Source organism: Vidua macroura, chromosome 2 (assembly GCF_024509145.1).
Source record: "Vidua macroura isolate BioBank_ID:100142 chromosome 2, ASM2450914v1, whole genome shotgun sequence".
NCBI lineage: Eukaryota > Metazoa > Chordata > Aves > Passeriformes > Viduidae > Vidua > Vidua macroura.
In genome coordinates this window covers 117150147-117176128 of record NC_071572.1, presented here as the reverse complement: position 1 = coordinate 117176128, position 25982 = coordinate 117150147, and the positions used below count along the sequence as shown (strand labels likewise).

Here is a 25982-nt window from a genome sequence, read left to right as displayed (position 1 = left end):
CTCACACTCCAGCCACAGGGCTTGCAAGGTGGGGAATGTTATTGGAGCCATGCTGTTTACTCAGTAGTTTGTAGGAGATTCTGTTTCCATTCTCAAAAAAAAAAAAAAAAAAAAAAAAGAAAAAAAAAAAAAAAAAAAGAAAAAATGGAATTTTCTTGTCTTCTTGATTGCCCAGAAAACATAAAGTGAGTTTGACCTAAAGACTCAGGAACCAGAAGACAAACAGAACACGCCCATATTTTGTTATTTTCAGGCCAATGCCATGGTTTTTGGAGCCCGATTCATTATCACAGATGGATTGATGTTGGCAGTATTGAACTGTCAGACAGATTCCTTCACAGATGAAGATAAAGAGCCTTGGTTTTGCCAAAGGGTGAATGTATTCTTTATGAGACCCAACAGAGATGTAACACAGCACCTTGCTCCTGACAAGGCTGGCCTTTATTTCCTGGGTCTGCACTTAGGACATGCCTGAACTTTCCCATAAGTTTTAGCCCTGATGTGGGGCCAGGATCTACAGTCCTGAATTCAGCTGTTGCTCTTGCAGCAGAGGCACAAAATAACTTCATTGACTTGGACTTTGTGTCCCCATTTTTCTAAGTACTTTCATAACTTGCCCACAGACTTGTGCTACAAATGGGCTTTTCAAGTCAGCCCTGTGCAAAGGAAGAGCTGGGAGAGGAGGTACCAGCTTTTCCTGGTGGGAGCTGGAAGGAGCCTGCTGTTTACCCAAACCCCTTTAAACATCTTTATCGAGGCACGAGGGGAAAAGAGAGGGGCATTGCTAGAAAAACTTGCAGAGAGCTGGAAATGAGTGGAGCAGTGAAAAAAGGGAAATGGCATTAGGTGGTGGCAACTTCAGTCTCTGGGTCCAACAGCAGCAGGACATGAAGGTGCTGCAGAGAGCCCAGAGGATGCCATGGGGATGCTCCAGGGCTGGAGCCAGGCTGGGAGAGCTGGGGGTGCTCACCTGGGGAGGAGAAGGCTCCAGGGAGAGCTCAGAGGGCTAAAGGGGCCTGAAGGGGCTCCAGGAGAGCTGGAGAGGGACTGGGGACAAGGGATGGAGGGACAGGACACAGGGAATGGCTTCCACTGCCAGAGGGCAGGGATGGACATAGGGAAGAAATTCTTCCTTGTGAGAAGAATTCCCATTTGTGGCTGGCCCTGGAATGTGACAGCACAGCTTGTGCTCTCTGGAGAGGTCGGTGCCAGATGATGTGCAGAGTGTCCCTGGATTCTGGGCTCCTGTATCCCTGGAGTTCCTGGTCCTTCAGCAGAATCCCATTTGCCATTCCCGGGGAGGAGTGGTACAATTGTCGTTAGAGCTGGTAAACAACAGTTTGTGACCATCCCTGCAGATGTCTCAGCCCTGTCCTCTGCTCTGCACGCTGGGCTGTGCTCTTGGAGGGTCACAGGTATTCCTGGGGGGAAGAGCCAAGGTGGGGTGAAGATTCACCTGCTTTTCATCACTGGGATTCAGTGTTTCCCCCTTTCTTCCCAGAATATATGTCCAGCCCATGTGGGAACAGAAACGGGTCTTGATTTCTTTTGCTCGCAGCTTAAAGAGAAAATAACAAAGCTGGTGATTCAAAGGGATACTAAAAGCTTTCTTATTACAAAGATTTCCCTCATATCCAGCTCCAGGAACAGGCACCTGCAAGCATGGTTTGGTACAGGGGCATGTGTTGGCACCTGGGGTAGAGAGACAGACAAAATTAAGAGATGGATGGGAAGAAGAGGTTTTTTTCTGCAGAAATTGTCCTTGATTTCTTTCATCTCTGCAAGAAATGTGGTTGGTGTGACCAGGATAAGGGGTTTGGGGACTCTGTGGCAGACCAGTGGCTTGGTGCCACTCTCAGTGGGGGATGGCAGCAGGCACAAACATCTCACACCCTGGAAAGCCCAGTCCTGGGCTTGAATTAAGAGAACAAAATGAACAGCTTGGCTGATGGGGGAGATCTCCTGTCACCAAAGGGGTCACAGGTGATCACAGTTCCTTCCTGGCCAGTGGTGTGGGAAAGCTGAAGGAGATAATGGGAAGAGTTGTAGACATGAAGGCATTTGCAAAGAAGAAGCCCAGGAACCCTGCAGGGTCTGGGAGCTCCATCCAAGCCTTCCCGGGGTGGAACATGAAGGTGTTTATTGCTGCATTAAAACCTGTGTGCTAATGAAGTGTCCTGCTCTGAGCACCCCTGAGCTGTGAAGGTGGAACAGGAGGAGTGGGTAAAGAACCACACAAAATCTGGTCTAAGGAAGCTGCAGAAATTCACCTCCATCACGAACTGGTGGCCCTGGCTTATTCTGGCCATGGGAAGTGGGGACACAGCTGCTCAGGGAGCATCCAGTGCTGCCCAGCTTCTCCATGAGGATCTCGGAGAGCAGAAAGCTGAGCCCCACAGGCAGCAGGGAAGGGCTGGCAGCCCGAGCTGGACCACTTCGTGCAGGACCCGGGGAGCAGCAGGAACAGGAGCGACGTTGTGTGGAGGCCAGGTGGCTCCTCCAGGGATGACGGCATGACCAGCGCTTTTCCAAGCCATGGTGTTTCATGCCCATCGTGCGGAGCTGGGTGGGAGCACTGCTCCCCACGCTGCTGGGGTGCTGCGGGGAGGGTTTGGGACTGTGGGCTGGGACCGGGGGGTTCCTGAAGGCAGGGGCTACACTGGGTATTTAGAGAGCTTTATGGAGCAGAGGGAATGCCAAGCAGCTGGTGGGGAGAGCCGGGTGTCCAGGTGGCGTTTGACAGGGAGAAGGGGCGCAGCCGGGCCTTGTTTGGGGCGGTGATGTACCCCGTTAATGTCACCTCTTGGCTCGTAGCCCCCAGGGCGAGGTCCAGCCCAGCAGAGCCCCGGCCGGGCTGCAGGGCTGCAGGGGTTAACCCTGCGGCTCCCGCACCACCTCCCCGCCCGCCCTCCCTCCTCCCTCCCTCCCGCCGCCGAGGAATTTCCTAAAACACCCCCCCAAAAAAAGTGGGAATATAACAATAATAAAAAAAAATTATAAAATACCCACCCTGCGGATCCCCCCTCCCGCTTCGATCTCCGCCTTTAATAGTAACAAACAACTCCTCGACTCTCCCTAAAGGAGGCGCCTTTGATCGGAGCGAGGCGAGCCCCGCCGGGCACCGGCACCGGCACCCCCGGGCACCGACACCGCCGGCACGGCAGCACCCCCGGCACCGGCACCCCCGAGCACCGGCACTACCGGCACCGGCACCGCGACCGCCGGGCACCCACAGCCCCGGGCACAGGCGCCGCCGGGCACCGACAGCTCTGACAGAGGCATCGGAGCGCTGCCGGCACGGGCAGCCCCAGGCACCGACAGCCCCGGGCACCGAGAACCCCAGGCACCGGCAGCCCCAGGCACCGGCAGCCCCGGGCACCGACAGCCCCGGGCACCGACATCCCCGGGCACCGAGAACTCCGGGCACCGTCAGCCCCAGTCACCGTCAGCCCCGGGCAGCGGCAGCCTCAGGCACCGACAGCCCCGGGCACCGGCAGCACCGGGCACCGGCAGCCCCGGGCACCGACATCCCCGGGCACCGAGAGCCCCAGGCACCGGCAGCCCCAGGCACCGGCAGCACCGGACACCGACATCCCCGCGCACCGACAGCCCCGGGCAGCGGCAGCCCCGGCTCCGGCACCTCCGGGCACCGCACCGTGCTCCGAGGCGCCCGACCCCGGAATCGAGAGCGCGGCCCCGCCGGGCAGCAGCAGCGGGAGCGAAGCCTTCAGCGCAGACCCCTGGACATCACCGGGACATCGGGCAGCGCGCCCCGGGCACCGGCAGCGAAGCCCCAGGGCACCAGCACCGGGCTGCGATGCTTCCCGGGGCGGGTCCCCTCGCCTTCCTCCTCCGGTGCCTCCTGCTCCTCTTCGCCTCCGAGAGCCGAGCCCGGGCTCGTAAGTCTTACCCGCTCTTGTCCCGGCTGCGCTGCTTCCCTCCGTGCCTCAGTGTCCCCGGCACCGGGGTCCCCAGGAGTTGGCGGGGGTGCTTGGCGGGCATGGCTGAGGGCACAGGGAGGTGCCACGGCAGGTGTTGGACCCCCGCGGCTGGGATGTGCCGGAACATGCCACCGGCCAGGTTTGCTGTCCCGCGCTGGGGACAGCCGTGTCCCCTCTGCCTGCTGCTGTCCCCGCCTGCTTTGCGGGGCTCTAGAGCACCGAGCACTGCTCTGCGTGCTGGTGAGGGGGCTGGGGGGCTCCGGGGGCTGGCAGGGGCGGGAGGAAGGTCCGGGACCCCCTTCCATGGGCTAGAAATGCCTCAGAGCAGGAGGTTGTTTTCCAGACCTTCCTCCGCACAGATCCCACCCTGCACGAGTGCATCTCCCCTCCGAGGGTGGACGGGGACAGGGACAACGCCTCCCCCGCCCCAGACAAAGCTGGGGCTTTCCTCCATATCCATCCCTTGTCCATGTCCGTGTCCATCCCTCAGTCTCTCCCAACGGGCTGACTGAGGCAGAGAAGGTTTGGGATAAGGAAGGGAGGTTTGGCACTTCCCACAGAAAGGCTTGAAAGACTTGGCCAGAGCTGCTCAGGAGCTTGGAGGGTGTTAACTGGGGCCAGGGGGTGGGCTTGGCTTGGGCAAAGCACTGGGACCCTACCAGTGGTGCTGGGCCACGTCGCAGAGCCACCAGAGCTCCGAGCAAATTGGAGCAGGACCTGTTGTGTCCTGCATTTATTCTTCCCTTTAATCTCCTGGAATCTCAGCGGAGACTGCCGGTGGCTTTGTCAGGGTGATTTACAACTTGCCTGCTGCCAGCAGTGCATTAGGCACTCAAATAATCATCCTCCCGGAGTGTGGACCCAAAACATGAGCATGGATTGCTCATCACGGCTGTGGGGTGTGCTGGGGGGGAAAGGGGGTGGATGGATGGGGCTGTGCAGAGCCCTGGAGAGCAAACTCCGGGTGAATGCAGCTCCTTTCTCTTCCCTGGGCTCATCCAAAGCTGCCAAACCCAACCCACAGCATCTGTTTCTTGAACGAGGGGTGTGGGTCTGACTCCCTGCCCCTACCAGGCTGCCGTGGTAGGGCTGGGAAGAGGATGGAGCCACATCCAGAAGGTGAAGCAGGTGTTAGGTGAGGTGTTTGCAGGTGGTAACAGCCTGTAAGCTGGCCATAAACTCTGCTGGCTGGGGGCAGGAAGGGCTTGTCTGATCTGGGGGGAAGTGCTGGGGCCCGTTTGCAGGACTGAAATGCTCAGAGCATGAAGATGAAGAGCTGGTGACTGTGGGATTGCAGCAGGGCTGGAGCAGGGAGGTCCAGGGCCACTGCCCAGCTCTGAAACGCTTCAGCTTTGCTGCAGGGCTTATTACACCACGTGGAGGGCTCGGCCAGGACTTGCCCCAAGGTCAAGGGCAGGCTGGTTCGGGTGACAGAGTCATCATCGAATTGTGGACTTCTCTCCACCGTGCACCTCTGCAGGCTCACACTTTTCTCAGGGCTGGGTGTTCAGGGAGAGTGAAGACAGGAATAAATTAGCTATGAGCAGGCTCATCAGCCAAGGGACCTACAGTGTCGTGGCTAAAAATAGGTGAGAAGCAGAAATGCTCGGGCTTGAAGGCAAGTCAGAAAAGAAGAATTTGCCCACAGAAACAGGCTATTTTAGGGGATTTGCTCTCTAGCTAAAAAGAAATATCAGAGGTACAGGTTACTGGGACAAGTGTGCTGCATTCTGAGTAATTCAGGGGCAATGGTTGAACACAACAATGTTTTGGCTGGAGGCATTTAAACACCAGCATCTCTGCAGAGCATGGGGCAGTGGTTCCCAGGAGCTTGGAAGCTGCTGTTTCATTTCTTTTTAACATGGTTGCTGGAGACAAGGGGGTTCCTGGGATCTTTCTGTCCTACAAGTTTGGGTCCAGCAGGGATGAAGGGTGCTCCAGATGGGAAAGGACCATGATGGAAAGTGAGTGCTGCACACCCTGCTCTAGGTAACAGAGCATTCCCTTGGGAAGGAGTGGGGGGAAGCAGGACCCTGTCTGCCTGGCTTCTCCACTCTGGAGAACTCAGAGATGCTTCATGAGGCTGGGTTTTCAGAGCCACAGAGTCCTCCAGGCTCCCAAAGCCCCAGGAAGAAAATTCCAGCCCAGAGCTGAGCGAGGCGAGTGGCAGGAATTGATCTGGATGTGAGCGGAGCCTTTAGGATGCCACATGTCAAGGGCCCCGTGTGTTTTAACCAGTCCCTTCTCAGCTGAGTTGCATTTTAAGCCCTTCATAAATACAAGGCTGTCACAGGAGTGCCTGGACTCTGTGTACCAGACAGTGCTCTTTACGCTTTATTTATGGCTGCTCTTAAGAACTGAGCTCCCTCCCTCACGCCCAGCAGGGCACTGGCTGGCAGGTGTGTGACCTCCAGAAAAGCTGAGAGCTCAGCTCAGGCATGCCCTGCTCCGGAGACAACTCCAAAGGTGCCATCTGGGGATGCAGGACCACCCTTCCCCCCTCAGCCTCGGGATGAAATGGGAGAGGAGGAGTGAGGGGACATGAGCAAGACCCCACAACCTCTTGTTGAGCCATCAAATTGCTCAGAACACTCGCAGAGACAGAATCACAGAGCCCCACGTGGCTCGGGTGGGAAAGGACATTAAAGATTTAGGACAGGTATTGTGGAAAGCTTTCCAGCTGCCAGGAAATTGAAACCTCACAAGAGGCTGTGGCAGCAGCTCTGAGCAGCATCTTCACAAGGTGGTTCAGAGACACCAGCCCACAGTGACAAACTGAATGGTGTGGAGAAACCTATCCTGGGCTGCATCTCTCACACCACGAGAAGGGAATGTCTCCTTAGGATGCACCTCAACAGCTTCAGACACCAGCCATCAACAGGATGCCACCCCACAACTTCTTGACCTGTTCTAGATCTGGTGAGAAGTAAATGACTTTTCTGAGTGTGCTGCTGCTGGAGGTGCAATAAGTAAAATCACCTTGCTGATCAGCACAGGAGAAATTCACTGCCACAAATGGCTTTTCACTCTAAGTGAACTAGGATGATGTCCAAAGTTTGACCTCTGAACATGAAATTATTAACATGGCATGGGAAAAAAATAATCCAGAGCCTCCAGCTTTTAAGCCTCATCCATCCATCCATCCATCCATCCATCCATCCATCCATCCATCCATCCATCCATCCCCATCTTGCTCTTGCCCAAGCACGCCGCCACCTCTTGCCAAAAACATAGCACTACTGAGATGCCAGCAAGTGTCTCCTGCTGCCCAGCACTGCCAGTCAGCTTTAATTTTACCAGCAGGCCCTTTGCAGACATGAATCAGGCTGCTTTCGAGGGCTGGACCCAAACCAGGGCTCCACTTGTGATTAAATGTTTGAAGGAAGCAGCCAACTGGCATGGGAGACTGCGAGCAGAGCGGGGCTGCGTCACACCAAGGCAACTCGATTTCTTCACCCTCAGCATAATTCACGAGGATGCTGCAAACAGGGAGAGATGAAGTAATTTTCTCACCCTTTTGCAAAACTATGATTTTCTCCTTTTTTTTGTAGTTTTGGTTTTTTGTTTGTTTTTTAGTTTAGTGGAGTTTTTTCCCTCTCTCTTCTGGGTTTCCTGGTATTCAAGCCACATGCTCACCAGTTCTGTGTGGTTTGCTGTAAGCTCGTGACCTGTGTGTCCAGGAACTGGGAGCTGCTGACTCTTAAGAGCTATGTGAAGCCCTGAAAAGGAAAAGGAAGGAAAATACCTCTGCGTGTCCCTCTGGTAACACCCACTCCAAAGCTATTGCAAGACTCCACACCTGCAGACGCAGCGGTGGCCCCGCGCCGCTGTGCGTGGGGGACAGCTTGGAGAATCGAGGGCTTAAAGACATCAAAAGAGAGCCTCAAATCTGCTGGCAGGGCTTGAGCTGGAAGAGACCTACAAAGATCTTGGTGGACCCACAGGGCTGCCTTTCCCGCAGAGGCTCTGACCAGAGGCTCTGGCCTTGGTAGAGCATCACCGGGGTTCATCCTGAGGGTGGCCATGAGCTGAGGAGGGACTGCGGCCCACCCCAGCATATTTGGGTGAATTTTGTCCGGTTGATTGGAGAAATCCATTAAGCAGGTGGCATCTCCAACTTCGGCAAGGTGGGACAACACCTTGGGCCCTCCAAGCCACTGCTGTGTCCCGGGTGACAGAGTGGAGTGTGGGATGGCTCTCAGCATCTTTGGGGTGGTGAGCGCCGCTGAGGTAATTCTGGGGACCCTCTGCTGTCCATTAAGGAGCCCTCCCAACAGCCTGGCAGGGTCAGCACCCGCTGGCTCACCTGAGTTCATGCCCTGCGTGGTGGGCACCATGCCTTGGAAAACAGCCCTCCCCCTCTCCTGCATCCCCAGGGCGCTGCAAGGTTTTAAAAGACCCATAAATGCTTCAGGAACCATAAACGTCTCCACTGCCTTGAGCAACGCAATCACCCAAACTACCTCCAATTCCCTCGATGACATAACCTCTAAAATCACCTTCAGTTTCCAGCGGGGCTGTGAGCACGTAAACCACGAAAATCACCCGCAGACAGGAGCGTGCTTGGAAAGGGCTTGGGTCCTGGGGTGACCCTCTGCCTGCTCCGTGGGACAGTGGCAGCAGCACCCTGGCTGTTACAGGGTCCAGGTTCCTGCAGGCCCTGCTGGGTTTGGAGCTCGCTGGCGTCAGACCAGTGCTGCATCAGGCCAGGGGAAGCCAAAGGGCTGAGACCCAGCGGGATGGCACAAGCAGCCCAGTCCTGCTTGTCCATGGATCCTCGAGAGAATGAGCTGAAGCTCTTAGAGGGAGCAAAAGGTTTTTCCCCAGAATGTGTTTTCACCCATAATTTTTGGTTTGGTTTCTTTCCCCTGCCTCTTTCTTCTTTTTGTGGTGGTTTTTCTTTTTCTTTTGTTTTTGTTTTTGGTTTTTTTTTTTTTTTTGGCGGGGGGAGGAACAGTGAAAATGTCCCCTAAATTCAGGGTCTTCCATCTCTCACCACTCCCAACTTTCTGATCTCACTGGGGGAAACTCCATCCTGTAGCATCGCCCTGAAATCACCTGTCCATCTTCCAGTGAGCATTTCTGTTTTAGAGTGAAAACTCTATTTTCTGCCTCAAAACCACCCATTCTGTTCCTTTCTTGCAAAGGGAGTCCAGTTTGCTCAGAGGAGTTGCCACTTGGGTCGGGTGGGTGCCGGTGTAAAAAATGCATGCATGCATGCATGAAAAAAAAAAAAAAAAAAAAAAAAAAGTAAAACCGGGGGGAACAAAATCTGGGTTTGGTGGGCGGGATGTGGGGAGCATCTGAAGGCTGTCCTCGCTCTCACCGCAGAGAGCCCTCCCAGGAACCAGCCCCTTTTCTCATGTGGCTTCTCCCGGTTGCCTTGCAGGGCCGGAGGCGTTCTGCGACTTCAACGGCAAGAAGTACAGCCCGGGGGAGAGCTGGCACCCGTACCTGGAGCCCCAGGGGCTGATGTACTGCATCCGCTGCAGCTGCTCCGAGGCACGTCCCGGGGCCGGGCTGGCTGCTGATAACGCTGCTGCTAATGCTGCTAACGATGCTAATGCTGCTGCTAATGCTGCTAATGCTGCTGCTGCTGCACTGGGGCTTCGCTGGGCAGCTTTGAAGCAGATCGGTCCCGCTGCCTCATTTGACCAGAGGAGTTATTTCCTGGGCAGACAGATAATGATGGGCCACGGGAAGAGTTCTAAACTAGAAGAGAGGAGATTTAGATGAATATGTTCACAAGGAATTGTTCCCTGGGAGGGTGGGCAGGCCCTGGCACAGGGTGCCCAGAGGAGCTGTGGCTGCCCCTGGATCCCCGGGTGTGTTCCAGGCCAGGTTGGAGCAAGCTGGGATAGTGGAAGGTGTCCCTGCTCATAACAGGAGGTGGAACAAGACCTTAAAGGTTCCTTCACAGCGGAATCGTTCTGTGATTCCGTGGTTCTGCCTCTCCAGCCCTGGTGGGCTGTGGATGGAGGTGGCTGAGGGCTGCTGTAGGATGAGGGGTGGCCTTTGATGAGAGACCAAGGCTGGGCTTGAGCCAGGCTGGAGACATCCCTGGCGAGTTACAGGCAGCACAGTTTGTTGTGATAGTGTGTTCCTCGTCCTGCAGGGGCGAGCCCTGGACTGAATGTTCCCCGTGGACTAAACGAACCACGTCTCTCTCTCCCCAGAGCACCAACATCAGGTGCTACCGGATCCAGTGCCCAGCTCTGCCGTGTGCCAGCCCTGTCACCGAGCCCCAGCAGTGCTGCCCGCGGTGTCCCGGTAGGTGGGCATTCCTCAGGGGCGGGGTGACAAGGTGGCACCGGTCCTACAGGGCGGTGCCTCCGCTGCTGCCACCTGCGGCAGCGCCGCGATGCCGGGTCTGGCCCTGGTCACGGAGCTCCGGCTGCTTTTTCCCTCCAAAAATCTCGTTTAGATGGAAAAGGGCTCTCTGCCAGACCACCTTCTCCCCCCTCCCCATCCCAAGAGCTTTGTAGGGACAAAGCGTCAGTTCACACTTCAGGGGCAAAACAGAGGCTGGCAATTTATTCTGATCATTTGCCAGCTAAGTGTCTTGGATTAAAAAAAAATTACAGTTTTTTAGCAACTTCCTTCTCTGCACTGGAGACTATCTCAAGTTTTAGCCCCAAAACTTTTTCTACCTTACCACTACTCATTGCCTCATTTTACCTCAGTATGTTCATTCTCACCCCCCACAGATTACATCGAGATTGAGTTCCAAAACTTTCCCTACCTGAATGCTGGCAGAACTAGTCAGAAACCATCAGCGATTTGAGAAGTTTGGAAAAAAAGATAGGGAAAAAACGAATTAATTTTCATTTTTTGCCAATTACCCATGAGACGAGCCCTTTTTACCTGACTCCATCTGAATCTGGCAATAGTTACAGCCAGGGGAGGGAAAAACCCAAGAATTTTGTTAAGGTCAGACATCCAGGCTTTCCCTCTGTGCTGAGCTCAGGGCAGTCAGAGCAGCCCCATCCTCCAAAAGCGTTTGGATACTTCATTGCTGACCAGGCACGCAGCACTTCAGAGTGCAAAGGGGCTGCTGGTCCTTTCGGGGTGGGCTGCTGGGGCAGCAGTGCTGCTCTGGGGCCGGGCAGGGGCTGCCTCTCATCCCGCTCCTCTCTCCTCCTCTTTCCCAGAGCCCCACTCCCCGTCCGGCCTCCGTGCCCCCGCCAAGTCGTGCCAGTACAACGGGACGACGTTCCAGCAGGGCGAGATGTTCAGCAGCAGCGAGCTCTTCCCCGGCCGCCAGCCCAACCAGTGTGTGCAGTGCAGCTGCTCCGTAAGCCAGCACCGGGGCCGGGGCTCTCCTCCACCCGCACGGCCCTCGCACGGGGCCGGCCTCCAGCACCCTGCGCTTTGAGTTTGGCCAGGAAACAAAAGAAAGGGCAAAAGAGCCCAAAGCACCCCCCTCTGTCAGGCCAAGAGCGCGCACACACACACACACACACGCACAGGGGTTACACCAGCTGATGCTGGACAGGGAAGGATCTGTGGCGCTGGAAGAGCTGCTCTGAGCCTCTGGGTGGCAAGGGGAATAACTGCCACGTGGAAGTGATGCAGCTTTTGAGGAGGCTGGTTCCTCTCTCAGGGACCCCAGCTGGGTGCTGGAAACACCGGGAAGGAGCTCTCTAACCCCGCTGCGTGTGCTCATCCGCCGCTGTCCCCAGGGGCCCGGGGAGCTCCTCGCCCCTCTCGGCTGTCACTCGGGCTCTGTGTTTTTGTCGGGGAAATGCCTCGGATACAAAGGGGAAAATGAAGGGCTGGCTCTGGAGCCTGCAGTGGGGGATCTCCCCGGGCTGTGTCTGATGTGGTCAGCTGCTAGAACAGCTGCGTGAACAGCTGGTCTGACCCTCTTTGAAAACTGCCCCAAGAGCAGAGCCTGGGGGATGAATCCTGCTTTTAGGTGGCCCTGGCCCTTCCCGGCCTGGGGCAGGTCACGGCTGCGAGCTGCTGGCAGAAGGAGAAGGAAGGGAGAGGCAGGTCTGGGCTCCCCGAGTGCAGAGCAGGGTTTGGTATGCAGTGACCTCTGCCAGATCCTGTCACCCACCAAACCTCCCTCATCCTGCTCGTGCTCCTCACGCAGCCGTTTGCCTTCCCCGTGGGAGAGGAGGCAGCTGTGCTTTGGTTTTCTAAGGATAGCCTTGGCTAACCTCTTGGTCTTGCTTGACTGGGAGCTTGTGGATACCCCAGAGGAAATTGGTGCATGGAGAAGGCGACCTTACTGTCGAGGTCTGGCTGCTGAACATACTTTTTTACCCTTTGGCAAAGGAGCAAAAACTTATTCCTGCAACAAACTGGTGCAATTGACTGAGGTGGCACTGGGATGCACCAAGGTCAAGGCTGGCCTCGGCCTGTGGTTTTCAGCTTGAATCACCTACAGCAATGATATTTTCCAAACTATCCACTTAGGTCTATCCCTGCACCTCTGCGTGCTTGGCTCTGATGCTGTGGAATTAACCAAGGGAGAGGGAGGGCAGAGCTTCAGTGTGGACCTCAATCTGGGCTCAGGGTCATGCTTCCCATTTTCACCCATCTCCTCTGGGTCCTTTTCCTGGCAGATGTCAGGGAAAACCTCCTTGGGGGTTGTTCTGCAGAGCTGAGAGGTGTGTGGTGGCTGTTCAGGCCTGGCAGCACTAAGGATGCCCGAGAGGGAGGCACCGCCTGCCCTTTTTGAGGAAGAGCAGTGCACTGTCCATGGAAAGGCCGTGCCAGGAGAGGACACAGCCCTGCTGTGCCCTGCAGGATGGACGGTGCAGCAGGGGCAGACTTCAGCTGGCAGCGGGTGCTGGATGATTGGTGGTATTGCAAGGGGGCTTCTGATCATGGACTCATAAAATCCTGGAATGGTTCGGGTTGGAAGGGACCTGCATGGGGGAGGTCTTTATAACGCTGACAATGTGTTTTCTCCTCCTGCCCCCCTAGGAAGGCCAGATTTACTGCGGCTTGGTGACCTGCCCCGAGCTGCTGTGCTCCTCTCCCTTCAGTGTGCCGGATTCCTGCTGCCAGGTCTGCAAAGGTAATGAGGCTGGGACTGAGGGCTGCTTGCCACCTGACAGCAGGAGCCATTTCAAGCCACTTTAGCAGGATTTTGGAAGCCTGGGCTGTAAATCAGGCCGCTTGTTATCTTTTGCTTGCATTAGGAAGTGAAAGCTGAGGGCTTGGGTTTTCCTTGGTTAATATGAATTGCACGTGCAAAGCTCCTGTCCCTCCAGACTCCTGGCGAGAGCAGCACATAGAGGAGAGCTGCTTTCAGCCACAGAGAGCAAACCTCCATTCAGCCCCGCAGCACCTCCCAGGACAATGTTCTTCCCTTGCAGATGGCTCCTTTGAGAAGTCCACGGAAGAGGAGCCCCTGCAGTTAAACAGAGGTGTTGTACGTGACTTTTGCATTCTAAAACTCTGCTTCTTGCTTCTAGCACAGCCCCCTGAGCAGCTCACAGAATGCCCTTGCACACTGTCCTCTGCAAAGAGAGCAGCTCTAGGAGGACACCCAGATCCTTGCACAGCAGAGCCATGGACACCTGATTTGCAGAGGTGTGCCATGGGATTGAATCTAGCTGGGAGATATCAGCCTAGGTGAGCCCTCAGGCCACGAGGGAAAGACTCTTCTCTCCCTTGGCAGCATCTTGGGGACGTGGTTTAGTGGTGGACCTGGCAGTGTCAGGTGAAATCTTGCACTCGATGACCTTAGAGAATTTTCCCAACCAAAATGATTCTGATTCTGTGATTCTATGGCAACTCTGGAAGAGCAAAAGACCTGCAGGAACTGGACATCCGGGACACTTCTCCTCCTTGTTGGCCAGTGCCTGCCAGGTCAAACAGCCGAAGGACGTTGTCAGAGCAGAGCCAGAGGTGACCAGCAGCCAGGCCTGACCCTTGCCCATAGAGCCAGATGCCCAAATCCCTCTTGGGAGGGTTTTTCCTTCAGGAGAAGGTGTCTCCTCTCCCCGTGGGCATCCAGGTGTCCTGCCTCCCAGCAGGAGGGCAGTGCTGGGGCTGGCCACCACTCTGCCCTCCCAGGCTGTTTGCACCAGCGGCCCCAGAAAGGAAAAAGCGACTCCTTGGCTGCCGAGGGCTCCTTCACGGCGACACTTCGGAGCTGGGCAGCCCCTGCCAGCTCTGTGGGATTAGGTCACTGAGCTCCTGGCTCGGCCCTTTTCCATACTGCTCCACCACCTATAAAACCTCCAAAATAGACACAAGGGGACCCTTTGTGCTGCGTGTCATGTCCCAGCACTCTGCTCCTGGAAGCCTGGGATGCTCCTGGGATATTCCTGGGATGTTCCTGGCATTTCAATCCTGCTGGCTGGCAGCCCCACGCCGACTCCCCTGGTGCCTGCCAGGTGAGAGTGCAGGATATGGCCCATCCCCACCTTTCTGATCCCGTTTGAGCCACACAGATGCCAGTCCTCATTTTCCCACCTAGGACGGACCAGCCCATTTCCCTGTGTGTTTTAGGGATGCAGGACCTCACATGCTTCTCTGAGGGCATTGGGTTGAGCTTCTCTGAGGGCATTGGGTGCTGCCCCAGTGAGGGTGACCCACGTGAGGAGGACACCAGTGTGGGGCACTGGCACCGACTGCTCAGCACCCCTTGGGTGGTGGCAGCAGCAAGATGGGGAAGGGGCTGGAACCCCAGGAGAGGCTGAGGCAGCTGGAAAGGGGCTCAGCCTGGAGAAAAGGAGGCTCAGGGGGGACCTTGTGGCTCTGCACAAATCCTGCCAGGAGGGGACAGCCAGGGAGGCTGGGCTCTGCTCCAGGGAACAGGGACAGGAGGAGAGGGAACAGCCTCAGGCTGGGCCAGGGGAGGTTCAGGTTGGATATTAGGGAAGTTTCTTCCCCCAAAAGGTTGTCCAGCCCTGGCACAGCTGCCTGGCATCCCCATCCCCTGAGGGATTTAAAAGCTGTGTGGATGTGGCACCTGGGGACACGGGATAATGGTGGCCTTGGCAGGGCTGAGGGAATGGCTGGGCTCCATGATCTCAGAGGAATTTTCCAGCCTTAATATTTCTGTGATTTAAATGGCTTGTGGGCCATCGCTTACCCCTGTGGTCTCTGCCCCTTCCACTCCTGAGGGAAGGTGTGCAGGACACTGCATGGCTTTTTCCAGCATGCTTTGGGATGAGAGCCACTCAGCTGCCGGAGTCTGAATCCCCTCTTTTCTCTGGCTGCTCACAGAGACACTCACAAGACCAGTGCTTGGGAGACGTGGTGGGGAGGAAGCCACCCGGAGCCACCGTGTCCACGGTCCTCAGCTCTTCCCTGGAGTTGATTCCCAGAAGCTTCAAACCCAAGGGAACAGGTGGCACCACTGTGAAGATCGTCTTGAAAGAGAAGCACAAGAAAGGTAAGGGATGGAGAGGCCAGGCAGCCTGTATGGGACTTAAAGTGGCTTCTCCAGAGCCTGGAATTCTTCAGGGAATCTGATTCAGTGGCAGGTTTCCACCAGCAAGTCCTTCTCCCCACTCTTCCCCAGCCAGCCTCAGCCAGGTATCTCAGTCCTCATGCCCACAGTCTCCTGACTGCACGAATCCACCACTCTCCAAAATGGGTTGGAAAAAGACTGGTCCTTGGAATGTTTTGGAGACTGGGACTTGGGAAGGAAGGAGCTCAGCTGGAAGACTCCACATGGACCTTCCAGGACAGTGCCACAGAAAGACAGGATATTTCTCCTCGTGGAAGGGCTGGGTCTGACCCAGAGCTGTCCCAGGTGTTCCTCCTGGAGGAGACAGTAGGAAAGTGAGATGAGCCGAGCCCCTTGATCCAAAGCAGGGAATAACAGCTCCTTTCTCTGCTTGGCCGCTCTCCCACCACCGTGCCTTCGGAAGGGCTCTTTCCAGCCCTTGGGCGTGAAGGCCTGGAGGAAATTTTGGGACCTCCAGAAATTTCCGTGGAGGAGTCAGCAGGTGGCACTCTTCACTGTGCTTCACTCCTGCGACAGCCCGGGCGGGACCCGGGCCTCCCGGAGCTCGGGAGCCAGGTGAGCTCCGGCCCGCACTTGCCCCTGTCCCAGCAGGCTGGTCCAGCCCCGCAGAGCCGTCTCCTGGCGCTGCTCCCTCTGTGCCGTGGCACCTTCTGGGGGTGGTGGCCGTGGTGTCCCGAGCCCGCTGCTGCCAGGGAACCTCGCTGCTCCACGCAGCGGGACCTGGGGCGCTGGAGGGCGGCGACTCCACCGAGCCTTGGGCTGACAAAGAGGAGCAGGGTTTATTTCCACAAGCAGCTCTTTTCTCTCTCTGCTGCAGCTTGTGTTTACAACGGGAAGACCTACTCGCACGGGGAAGTGTGGCACCCCGTCTTCCGGCTCTACGGCCTCCTGCCCTGCATCCTCTGCACCTGCAGGGACGGCGTCCAGGACTGCCAGAAGGTCACGTGCCCTAAGGAGTATCCCTGTGACTATCCAGAAAAAGTAGAAGGGAAATGCTGTAAAGTATGCCCAGGTAGGTGGGATCCAGCCTGCTCCTGCTGCTGCCTTCCAGCTCCTTCCTCAAGCTTGGTTTAAAGCCTCAGGCTGACAGAGGTGTAGGGATTCAGAGTGCTGCTGGCCAGGAGTCACACCAGACCAGTTCAGCACTGGTGGAAGGGTTGGCTTGTCTTGGCGGGCAGCGGGACTTTCCCAAGGTAAGGAAGATCCCCAAGGCCCCCACAAGGTTCCATCTGTTGGGAGGATGAAGTCTGGAGAAAAATGCTTGAGGCAGGACATGCTGAGAGTGCTCGGATGGAAGGTGCTATCAGGGGAGAGGACACACAGACTGTTCTCCAAACCTCCAGCTGGCACAAAAACCAGAGGATTAAATTGTGCCAGCTGGAGGTGTAGGTGTGAAGGGAGGAGCGAGGACGCTTCCCAGGAGAGGGGTTGTCTGTGGTACTCATGGTTTGCTGGAATTGGAACCCCCATCTCTGGAAGAGGAGGTTGAACACATAGGTTTTAGGGTGGTCCAGGTAGAACTGGGCTGGGGCTGGGACATGGAAAGGGGCTGGAGCCCCAGGAGAGGCTGAAGGAGCTGGGAAAGGGGCTCAGCCTGGAGAAAAGGAGGCTCAGGGGGGTCCTTGTGGCTCTGCACAGCTCCTGACAGGAGGGGACAGCCAGGGGGGAACAGGGACAGGAGGAGAGGGAACGGCCTCAGGCTGGGCCAGGGGATGCTTGGATTGGATGTTACAGACAGTTTCTTCCCCAAAGGGCTGTCCAGCCCTGGCACAGCTGCCCAGGGCAGTGGTGAGTGCCCATCCCCAGAGAGATTTAAAAGCTCTGTGACACGTGGGGACATGGGCCAGTGGTGCCTTGGCAGCGCTGGGGGAACAGTTGGACTTGATGATCTCAAAAGCTTTTTCCAAATTTAATGATTCTGCAATTCCATGGTGGAGAAGACCTCTTTTCCTTTTCTGTTTGGTGCACTTTGGGTCTCTCAGCTCCCTGGTCTTTGGAAAGCTGTTTGCCTTAAGCCACAGACTTGGCAAAGATGTGGCAGGGTGTGACAGCTCCTCCTGGTCCCACTGGAGAATGTTTTGTGGATGATGCCTCTCTGTACTGGCATTTATCAGGAGATGTTCAGCTGATGGACCACCCACTGCTTGCCCAGGGAGGCTAAAGGTGCCTGAGTGTCTCTGAGCCTGGCTGCAGGAGCAGCAGGTTCTGCGTGGTCCCCTCTGATCCGCATCTTCCAGGGGTTTCTGTGGAGTGGCCTCACCCGGGAGAACAAGCAAAGGGCACTGCCATGTTTTGGGATGGCTGCAAAGTCATTTGAGCTGAGATTTTCCAGGTTTTTCAGCCCCTGAGTGGAGAGGTTCTGGGATGGCCTCCCCAGGGGAGCGAAGGGCAGAAGCTCAGCTTGTTTTAATAAGGTTTTTGATATGTTTATGAGCAGGATTTATGATGTGGTGCCTGGTGGGAATGGGATGTGATGACTGAGCAGAACCCTTCCAGTCTTGCATTCCCACTCTAGTGGGTCTCTCTGTTTAAATCCGACAACTTTCCCTGCTTGGATCTCTTGTCTGCTGTTCAGACTTCATTTTATTTCCAATTAAACACCCTGATGCAGCCAAAATTATTTTGTTGCTGCCTTCCAGTTCTCACAGATAGCGATCACACACACACACACACTGCTCAGCCAAGTTACATCCTTGCCCTTTCCTTCACTGCGTGGAGGCTTTGCCCAGGTTCTTTTTCCAGGTGTTTCTGGGACTGCCCTTATCTTCCTCCTTTGTACCCAGTACCTTAGGAACGCTCAGTGGCTTTGCCAAAGGGACCCGACCCCGGGAATTGCTGGGATGTGTTGTTTGGATGGGGGGACACTGCTGTGGGCAGAGCTGGTGACCACGACCTCGGTGTCCCTGGATGCCGTGGGGGTGAGAAGCTCCTTGGCTGTTAAATGCCCGCTGAATTCCGGGGGTTCCTTTCCTGCTGCTGTGAAGGTGGGGCTTTAAGCACGGGCTCCATGATCTCAAAGGGCTTTTCCAGCTTTAACAGCTCCACACTTCTGCAAAGAGCAGGTGGAGGTGAAGGCTCTGGGACAGAGGTTTCCCTGCTCCCTGACCCGCAGTGGGACATGTGCTCATCCCCCTCTGCCTCAGGCTGAGCTGCAGAGCTGAGCCTGTCCTCTGGCTGCTCAAAAGCTTTGCTTCCCTTTAAACTGGGATTTCCATTCCCTCTCAGAGAGAAGAGCTCAGGACCACCCCAGAAAGCCTGGGGGAGAGCAGAATCAGGCCTAAAATAACTGTCTTACTAAAATAAACCCCAGGCATCTATTTATAGCCAAACTTTCTTTCGAGTAGTGTGAAAAGCTTCAGCATCCAAACTGACTGGGAGAACAAGGCTAAATTCAGCAGAGCTGGGCTCCTCTGTGTTCCAAGGACCACAACCAAAGGCAATAAATCTCCTTCCAAAACCACGGGCATTCTTAATTACTCCAGATACATTAAAAAAAAAAAAAAAAAAAAAAAAAAAGGAGGGAAAAAGTAGCAGCTCTTCTTTACCAAGAATGCTGAAAAAGTCACGTAGGACCCAGTGTGGACGTCCTTGTGGTGACACCCCGTGTGGGGAGGGTGCTGGGGCTGGTGCTGAGCCCACCTGTGGGGCTGAGCCAGGCACAGTGCCCAGGCAGCCCAGGCTCCCCTGCTGTGGGCTCATCCCTTTGCTCCCCGGATGTTCCTCCCCCAGCAGGAGCGAGATGGGAAGTGGGGAACCCAGCCCGTGCTTTGTGGCCATGGTGGCATCGGGGTCGCTGCAGAGAGTATGGGGGATCCAGATGGATAAAATCCCCCTTCCCCATCCCTGCTGGCAGCTGGGATCAGGGGGAATGAAAAGCATAGAGAGAGTGAGGAGGTCCACAGCCCCTTTATTAGCCTCTCCTTTGCTGCTGGTCCTGGAGCTGGGGCTCGGAACGGGACAGACTCAGCTGTGCCATGTGGCACCAAAGCCGACGAGCTGCCTTTCCCATGACCCGGGTGCTGAGATGGTCCTTCCTGCCCCTGTTTAATGAACTCTGTCCCTGTTTTTGCTCAGAAACCAGAGTCAAACCCACGGAGGAGATGGCCACCCCCCGGTGTGGCAAGAGCCCCAGCCGTGTCCTGGTGTACACGTTTGTGCCGCCGCGCTCCGAGCCCTCCAAGGAGATCCTCAGGACCATGGCCATCGAGAAGGAGCTGGCAGAAGAGGTGGAAATCTACAACTGGAAGCTGATTAAAGGTGAGCACCATGATGAAAGCAGCCAGCAGAGCAGGAGGTGTGTGTGGAAACCTGATGCTTTCCAAGCTTTGTTCAATTTTTCTGGCTTTTCTCGAGGTGCTCCACCCCTTGCGTGGTGAATCAAAACCTGCTGACAGCAGGCTGGCTTTTCTGACTCCCCCATTTCACACTCTTTTCCTGCATTCCATGCAGACATGGGGCTGGAAACCACTTTTGGCCCCGCTAACCTCACCATGAGCTGCAGCACCATCTGGAGGCACAGCACATGGGCAGCCGAGACAAGGGCCTGGGGGCTGCTCCTGCAAACCTCCCTGCTCTCGTGCCAAATGCACATGGAAAACAAACAAAGGAATTGTTCTGGTGACTCCGTGGTTCTGCTTTTGCTGGTTTTTTTTACACCCCAGTCCACCTACAGCTTGAAAGCTGCTGCAAAGGCACATACAAGGGGGATGAATTGTCCCCAGCCCACTTTTCGGATGGGTGGATTTGGATGCTCCTGTTGGTGTGTGCTCCGGAGGTCAAAGCACAGCAAAAACGCTGCCAAATGCCTCCAATCTCTTGCTCTTTCCCCACACCTTCAGCTTTGTCCCTGTGGACCAGAGGAGTCCGGGACCCCTGGCCCAGTAGATGTCTGTGCTGTGTTTCTCTGCGGCCCAGGGAAGCATCCCAGTCCCCATTCCCGAGTTCCCACTGGACATACTCTGCCCCAAAGAACTCCAGGTTGGTCGTACCTTTTCTACGGACGCAGCGACCCTCGGCCTGTGTCTGCTGGACAGGTGTGGCCATCCTGGTCTCCTGGTACGTCCGTGTTTCACACCGCTCCCTGGGGAGACCTCAGCCAGCTGCTGAGACTGGGCACACCGGACAGCACCCGAGAAATCAACCCTGGAGATGGAGCCCTGGTTGCCACCAGGTTTGCATCCTGCCCCTGCCATCCTCCCCGCTGCACGGTGCCCCCCTGCCCGTGCTGCCCTCCTCAGCGGGGCCTCCCTCACAATGGCACCTTGTGGCCGAGGACAGCTCCGAGCCCGCGCTGTCTGGGCCCCGCCGCTTCCTGCCCTCGCTCCTTGGCACGGGCAGCACCCAAACCTCCTCGGCACCTTCCGAGGCCAAAAGCTTCGCGTCGGCATGGAGCTCCCGAGCCCTGCCAGCCAGGGACAGGGGAGGCCCTTGTCCCTGAGGCCAAGGCAGCTCTTTTGCTTGGCAGAGTGAAGTGTTGTTATTGGGAGAGAGCATGAGCTCACTCACACGTGGATTCCACCTCTCCATGGCCATCACTCTACCAACAGAGCAGCGTGTGTGGAGTAAAGAGGCTGCAAGTCACACCTGGACCTCGTCCATCTGCCTTTGTATGTGCTCGTGATACCTACGTGGCCTCATCTATTTCTGGGCCAGGACGGTTTCCTCCACAAAGCAGGAGTTGGGAGGAGAAACCAGCACCAACTCCCAGCCAAAAGTTTTACCCAGCTGGCTGGTGGCACACAGCTGGCCTCCAGAAGAGTTGCAGTGAGGGCTCCACACCTTTTTAGGGGTCTGAACATCACCAGAGTTTTGAAAATTGACTTTCTGATGTTTTTGACCTGTTGTCCTCTCACTGCGGGCCCTGCTAAGAAGTCCATGCCCAGCTTTCTTGCAAATCCCCTTTAAAGCACCAAGAAGGGTGGTATGTGCCCGACCGCCCCAGCAGCTCGCTCCATCTCATCCCAAACGCTGCCAGGAATGCTCCTGCCTGTGCCAGGAAATGGCACTGCCCTGTGCCAGCTCCCTCCATCCTGCCTCTCCACTGCTGGACTGTCCTTAGCTTGTGCTGTCCCGATTCCTGCTGGGCACGGCCTGCGTTCCCCCGCTGCTCCCCAGCTCCTGGCGTGTCGGGACCGACCCTCCCAGGGGCCAAAGGTCTCAGCCAGCTCTCTGAGAGCCCTTGGGGAGCACTGTCTAGGTCGGTTGATTAAAAGATGTTTATCTCTTGTAGCTCTTGTTTAAAATATCCTCTTGGTTACTAATGTGCTGGAAAGTGCTTCATCAGCCCCGGGGACTGTAAGCACACCCTCCTGCTCCTTTCTAATTATAGACCAGAAGAATTTATTGAACACTTGTGCCTTTCTTGCGTCAATAACAGTTTTATTATCTCCATCCAGTATCTTCTTTTGTTACTGGTAGGACTTCTTTACCCACCCCACTGAAAGGACTAAATAATAGTCCAAATATCCATCTATTTCTCTCTCTGCCTTTGACTTCCTGTACTAATTTTCCACAGTTGATAACATCTCATTTATATGGATTGTGAGGCAGTTCCCCTTTCATTACATACTCTTTTTATGTGTAATTGCTGCTGGGAATCAGGGAAAGTCTCTTAACCAAATAAGGGGGACCACGTTGCCTCTCACATCTGCTGGCAGCAAGAGGCTGGGTGTTCCGGGAGCCTGAGTGAGAGGTGGGGAAGGATATTTCAGGCATACCTGCCTGCTTTGTCATGCCTTGCAGGAGAACACAACCCCTAATCCCACAGGAAGGTCGCTTGCATTGCTAAACGCAGGTTCTGGTTTGCATGGGTCAAACATCTGAGTCAGGCACCTCCACCAAGGGGCTGATGCTGGCAGGGGCAGAATTACCAATCTCTGCTGAGGTCACTCGTGTTTTTTCCTGTCCTGGAGCAATTTCAGCGCTGCTGACGAGGAGATAGAAAACTTTGGTCCCTGGCTGCTTCCAGGAAAGGGGATCATCTGAGCGTGGAGGGGTCTCTGCAGTCGGGGAACACAGGTGTTTGAGAGTGGGCAGAGGGGACAGGGATCCCAGCGTCCCCTTGCTCTCACCTTCATTTCTTTTATGCTTTTAGGGGAGATTGGAACTCCTGCAGGGAAAGATGATTTCTGGAGCAACAAAATCCTATTGCTTTCACCTGCTTCACGGTGCAACATCCCGATTTAACAAGCAGTGACTGTTTTCATAGAGCCATAGAATCTTAGCAAGGTTTGGGTTGGAAGGGAGCCTCAAGCCTGCCCCGTTCCACATCCCTGCTGTGGACAGGACACCTTCCACTATCCCAGTTTGCTTCAACCTGGCCTTGAACGCTTCCCCACTTGTGTGGCAGCCACAGCTTCTCTAGGCACCCTGTGCCAGGGCCTCGCCACCCTCACAGGGAAGAATTTCCTCCTAATATCTAATCTGATACTTAAATGATAAGTCTCCTGGCCTTGGCCAGCCCTGGATCCATTCCCAGCTCCCACCAGGCTCTGGCAGCAGGTCCTGCACCAAACCAGGGGCAGACAGTGTCAGGAGGGGACAGAGAATCCAAACCTTTGTGAGCCTTGAATTGGGAATTGCAGAATCTGATGCCCTGTGTCCCCCTCTGCAGGAATTTTCCATCTGATCCAGACCAAGAAGATCAGCAAGCAAGAATTCAAGCAAGAAGCACAAAACTTCAGGTTGATCACTAGGACAAACGAAGGTAGGGAGAGAAAAATCCCCTTTCCTCACTCCTCCAGCACACCCTGCCCCAAACAACCTCCTGATTTCCTGCTCTGCTGCAGCCATTCCAAAAGGCTGTGTAAACCCCAGCACGGTGTGGGGAGCTGAGCCGTGGGGACAGCACTTGTGCAAGTGTAGCTGGGCTGGGGCTGACCTGTCCTCACACCCTACGCAACACTCCTGGTTAACAGCCACAATTTCACTTTATGGTATTGGAAAGGGCAGCCAGCTTTCTAAAAGTGGATGCGCTCTTGTGAAATCCAGAGGTTTTGTCTCTCCAGAGCCCGTAAAACTGTTTGATTTTTATATCTAATCCATCTGGTGCTCCTGGGAGCATGGGGGGAGGAAAAAAAAAAATGGTGCAAGGGATTAGCAAAAAATGAAACTGTTGAAATATGTTTTAAAATCGTTCTGGATGTTCCGGGATGTGCGTAAACATGACAGAGAGCAGGAATGCCGGTGCACACGCCGGGAGTGCCTGCACAGAGCGAAGCTGCCTGGCTGCTCCCTGCTGGCTGCCTCCCGGCCTGGCTGGGCTGCAGTTCAGCGGGATAGGCTCGGCTCAGAGCCATGCCCGCAGGGCCCAGCACCCGCGGGTTATGGGGTCACTCGGGACAGCGCTGCTGCCCGGGGCACACCAGCACTCCCGGTGCCCCGGGCGTGCTGGGGCTTGTTTTCACCCCCACTCCATTTGAGACAGCATCTTTTGACCAAACCCTGCGGGATCATCCAGTCTCTGCTCCCAGGCTGGGCTTCACACCCTGCTGGAGTCTCTGGCACACGCCTCCTTCTTCTTGCCTCAGTTTCCCCTGACAAATAACCCTGTTGTGAAACCATCCCACTGCCGTGGCTGCAAGTTCTAGGAAAGTTCTGACCCATGATTTCCTCACAAGAAGATTAATTCAGCTAGAAAATATTCCCTCCACCCCTGGGGTAATGACATTGGGGCTGCATAATCCTTTCTGGGATTGCACTGAGGGAAGAGAACACCTGGAGGGAAAGCACCTCCTGTCACCTCCTGCACATCTGGGGATTCTTTTGGGGAGCAAGGAGAGAGACTTGAACACTTTGTCCTGGTTTGGGTGGGGGCGGGTTGTGTTTCACAGCTCCACATTTGATTTGCTGGGAGTCTGCAGCTCCTTGGGGGATTCAGAGGGATTCCTTCCCTCTTCTTCTGCAGCAGGATTTTCCCCTACCATAGGGGGACCCAAGGCTGAGGCAGCAACAGAAAAATGAATATAAATGGGGGGTTGACAAAATGGGGCTGACAGAAGGGAGGAGAGAACCATACCTGTCCAATGCCCATGAAACTGAAATTTTGGCTTTCTGAGGTTGAGACAGAAGCAGAATGCTTCTTCCCCTGAGAGGCAGAAAGCCAGCCCAAATCCGAGACACGCCAGGGAGGACACGGACCTAACAGCACGTGAGAGCACCCTTTAAAGAGGTGGAGAGGGAGGCTTATCCCTGCTTCAGTGCGAGCCCCTTTTCTTTTCAGACTGTGCAAGTGTTTTCCACAGAAGGCACTGACTGTGCCCCTGACTGTGCCACCATTGCCCTGCAAGGGTGAGAGCCCCTCCGAGCCCCGTTTTAAGTGCAGGAGCGCCGTACCTGTGGCTGGGATCGCTGAGGAGCCGCCTGAGCTCCGAGTGGATCCTCCAGTGCCGAGGGTGCTGCGCGTGGGGGAGCTGTGCTGTCCTGCTCCTGGGCTTTCCTGTTGCTCATGCGTGTCTGTCTTGGCTCGTCCAGGTCACTGGAACATCTTCCGAGCCCACACGTCGGAGCTGAGGATGACAGAAAGCCCAGAGAAGGAAACGAAGACCTTGTAAAGCAAAGAACTTTTCTCTAACTATTGATTTATCTACACACAGACACACATACACATATATATGAACTCCAGAGCTGCATTATTAAATAGACTGGCACTGCAATACAGGTTACACTAGTGGAAATTCCAGCAACTCCAGAGAACGATCCCAATCCGTCGGCATCGAAGCCACAGCCGTGTAGGTGCCTCTCTCCGGCGGGAGAGCCATCACCTCCCGCTGTCCCCAAGATGTTGGATGAGCAGAGGCAGGAGGGAGAGATGGTGGAGGGGTGGGACCTGCTGTGACAGGAGGAGGTGGGATCCATCCCGGACACCCTGGCATTCCTGAGGAGCACCAGGAGCGCAGCTAAGCGGAAGATGACCGTGCTTCTTACCAGCTGATGGTGGAAAGGTGGCCTGCAAAGAAAGAAAAATCATCCCTCCTCCTTTCCTTGGAGCCCCTGGGAGCTGCAAAGGGGTTTCTTTGGCTGAATGCCCTCCAAGGGGTGTTTTTGAAAAATCTCCTGTCTTCCAGCTGGGATGATTCTTTTCCCTCTTTGCAGGTCACTTGAAAATGTAGGTTTTGGGAGGACCCACCTGCTGGCAGGGTCTGAGACCCTGAACGCTGCACTAAGGTTGCTACTCAGCATTTATTGTGCTATATATTTATATCTATCCTATATAATATCTACTGGGCTGTATTCACAGGAGGGGCATCTCCCAAAGGGCAATCAGGATCATTTCTGCAGCGTGGGGTGGAGGGCGTGCAGCAGCATCACCTTCCCCCTGTCTGGAAACAGCTTTGGGGGATTTTCAGGTTGTTTTGGTACATATATTTATCCCTGGATTCTTGTTTTATTCTGTTTTGATAAATCTATTTATTTGGAGATCCAACTCTGTCTGACAAATCTGATTAAAAGTCTTCTTGATTCAGCTTACTGTGCTGGTTCTCCTTTCCCTGTAGGGTCTGTGTTAAGGCTTGGGGGTCCTGGTGGGTTTGGTTCCCTCGCACTCACTCAGGCAACATCCTCAGGGCTGGGATGCAGAGAAATCCCACAGATGCTTTGCTCAT

At 55.4% G+C, this 25982-nt stretch overlaps 1 protein-coding gene across 1 annotated transcript; it reads left to right on the top strand.

Annotated features, from left to right (window-relative positions):
- Positions 1-3814: 3814 nt before the first annotated feature.
- CHRDL2 (chordin like 2) lies at positions 3815-25843 on the top strand. Its single transcript, XM_053970542.1, has 11 exons — positions 3815-3899; positions 9331-9443; positions 10118-10211; positions 11093-11235; positions 12879-12972; positions 13274-13329; positions 15135-15303; positions 16199-16393; positions 19456-19638; positions 22994-23086; positions 24853-25843. Exons 1-11 carry the CDS (start codon positions 3818-3820, stop codon positions 24930-24932), a joined length of 1302 nt encoding a protein of 433 aa, XP_053826517.1. The 5' UTR covers positions 3815-3817; the 3' UTR covers positions 24933-25843.
- Positions 25844-25982: the final 139 nt, after the last annotated feature.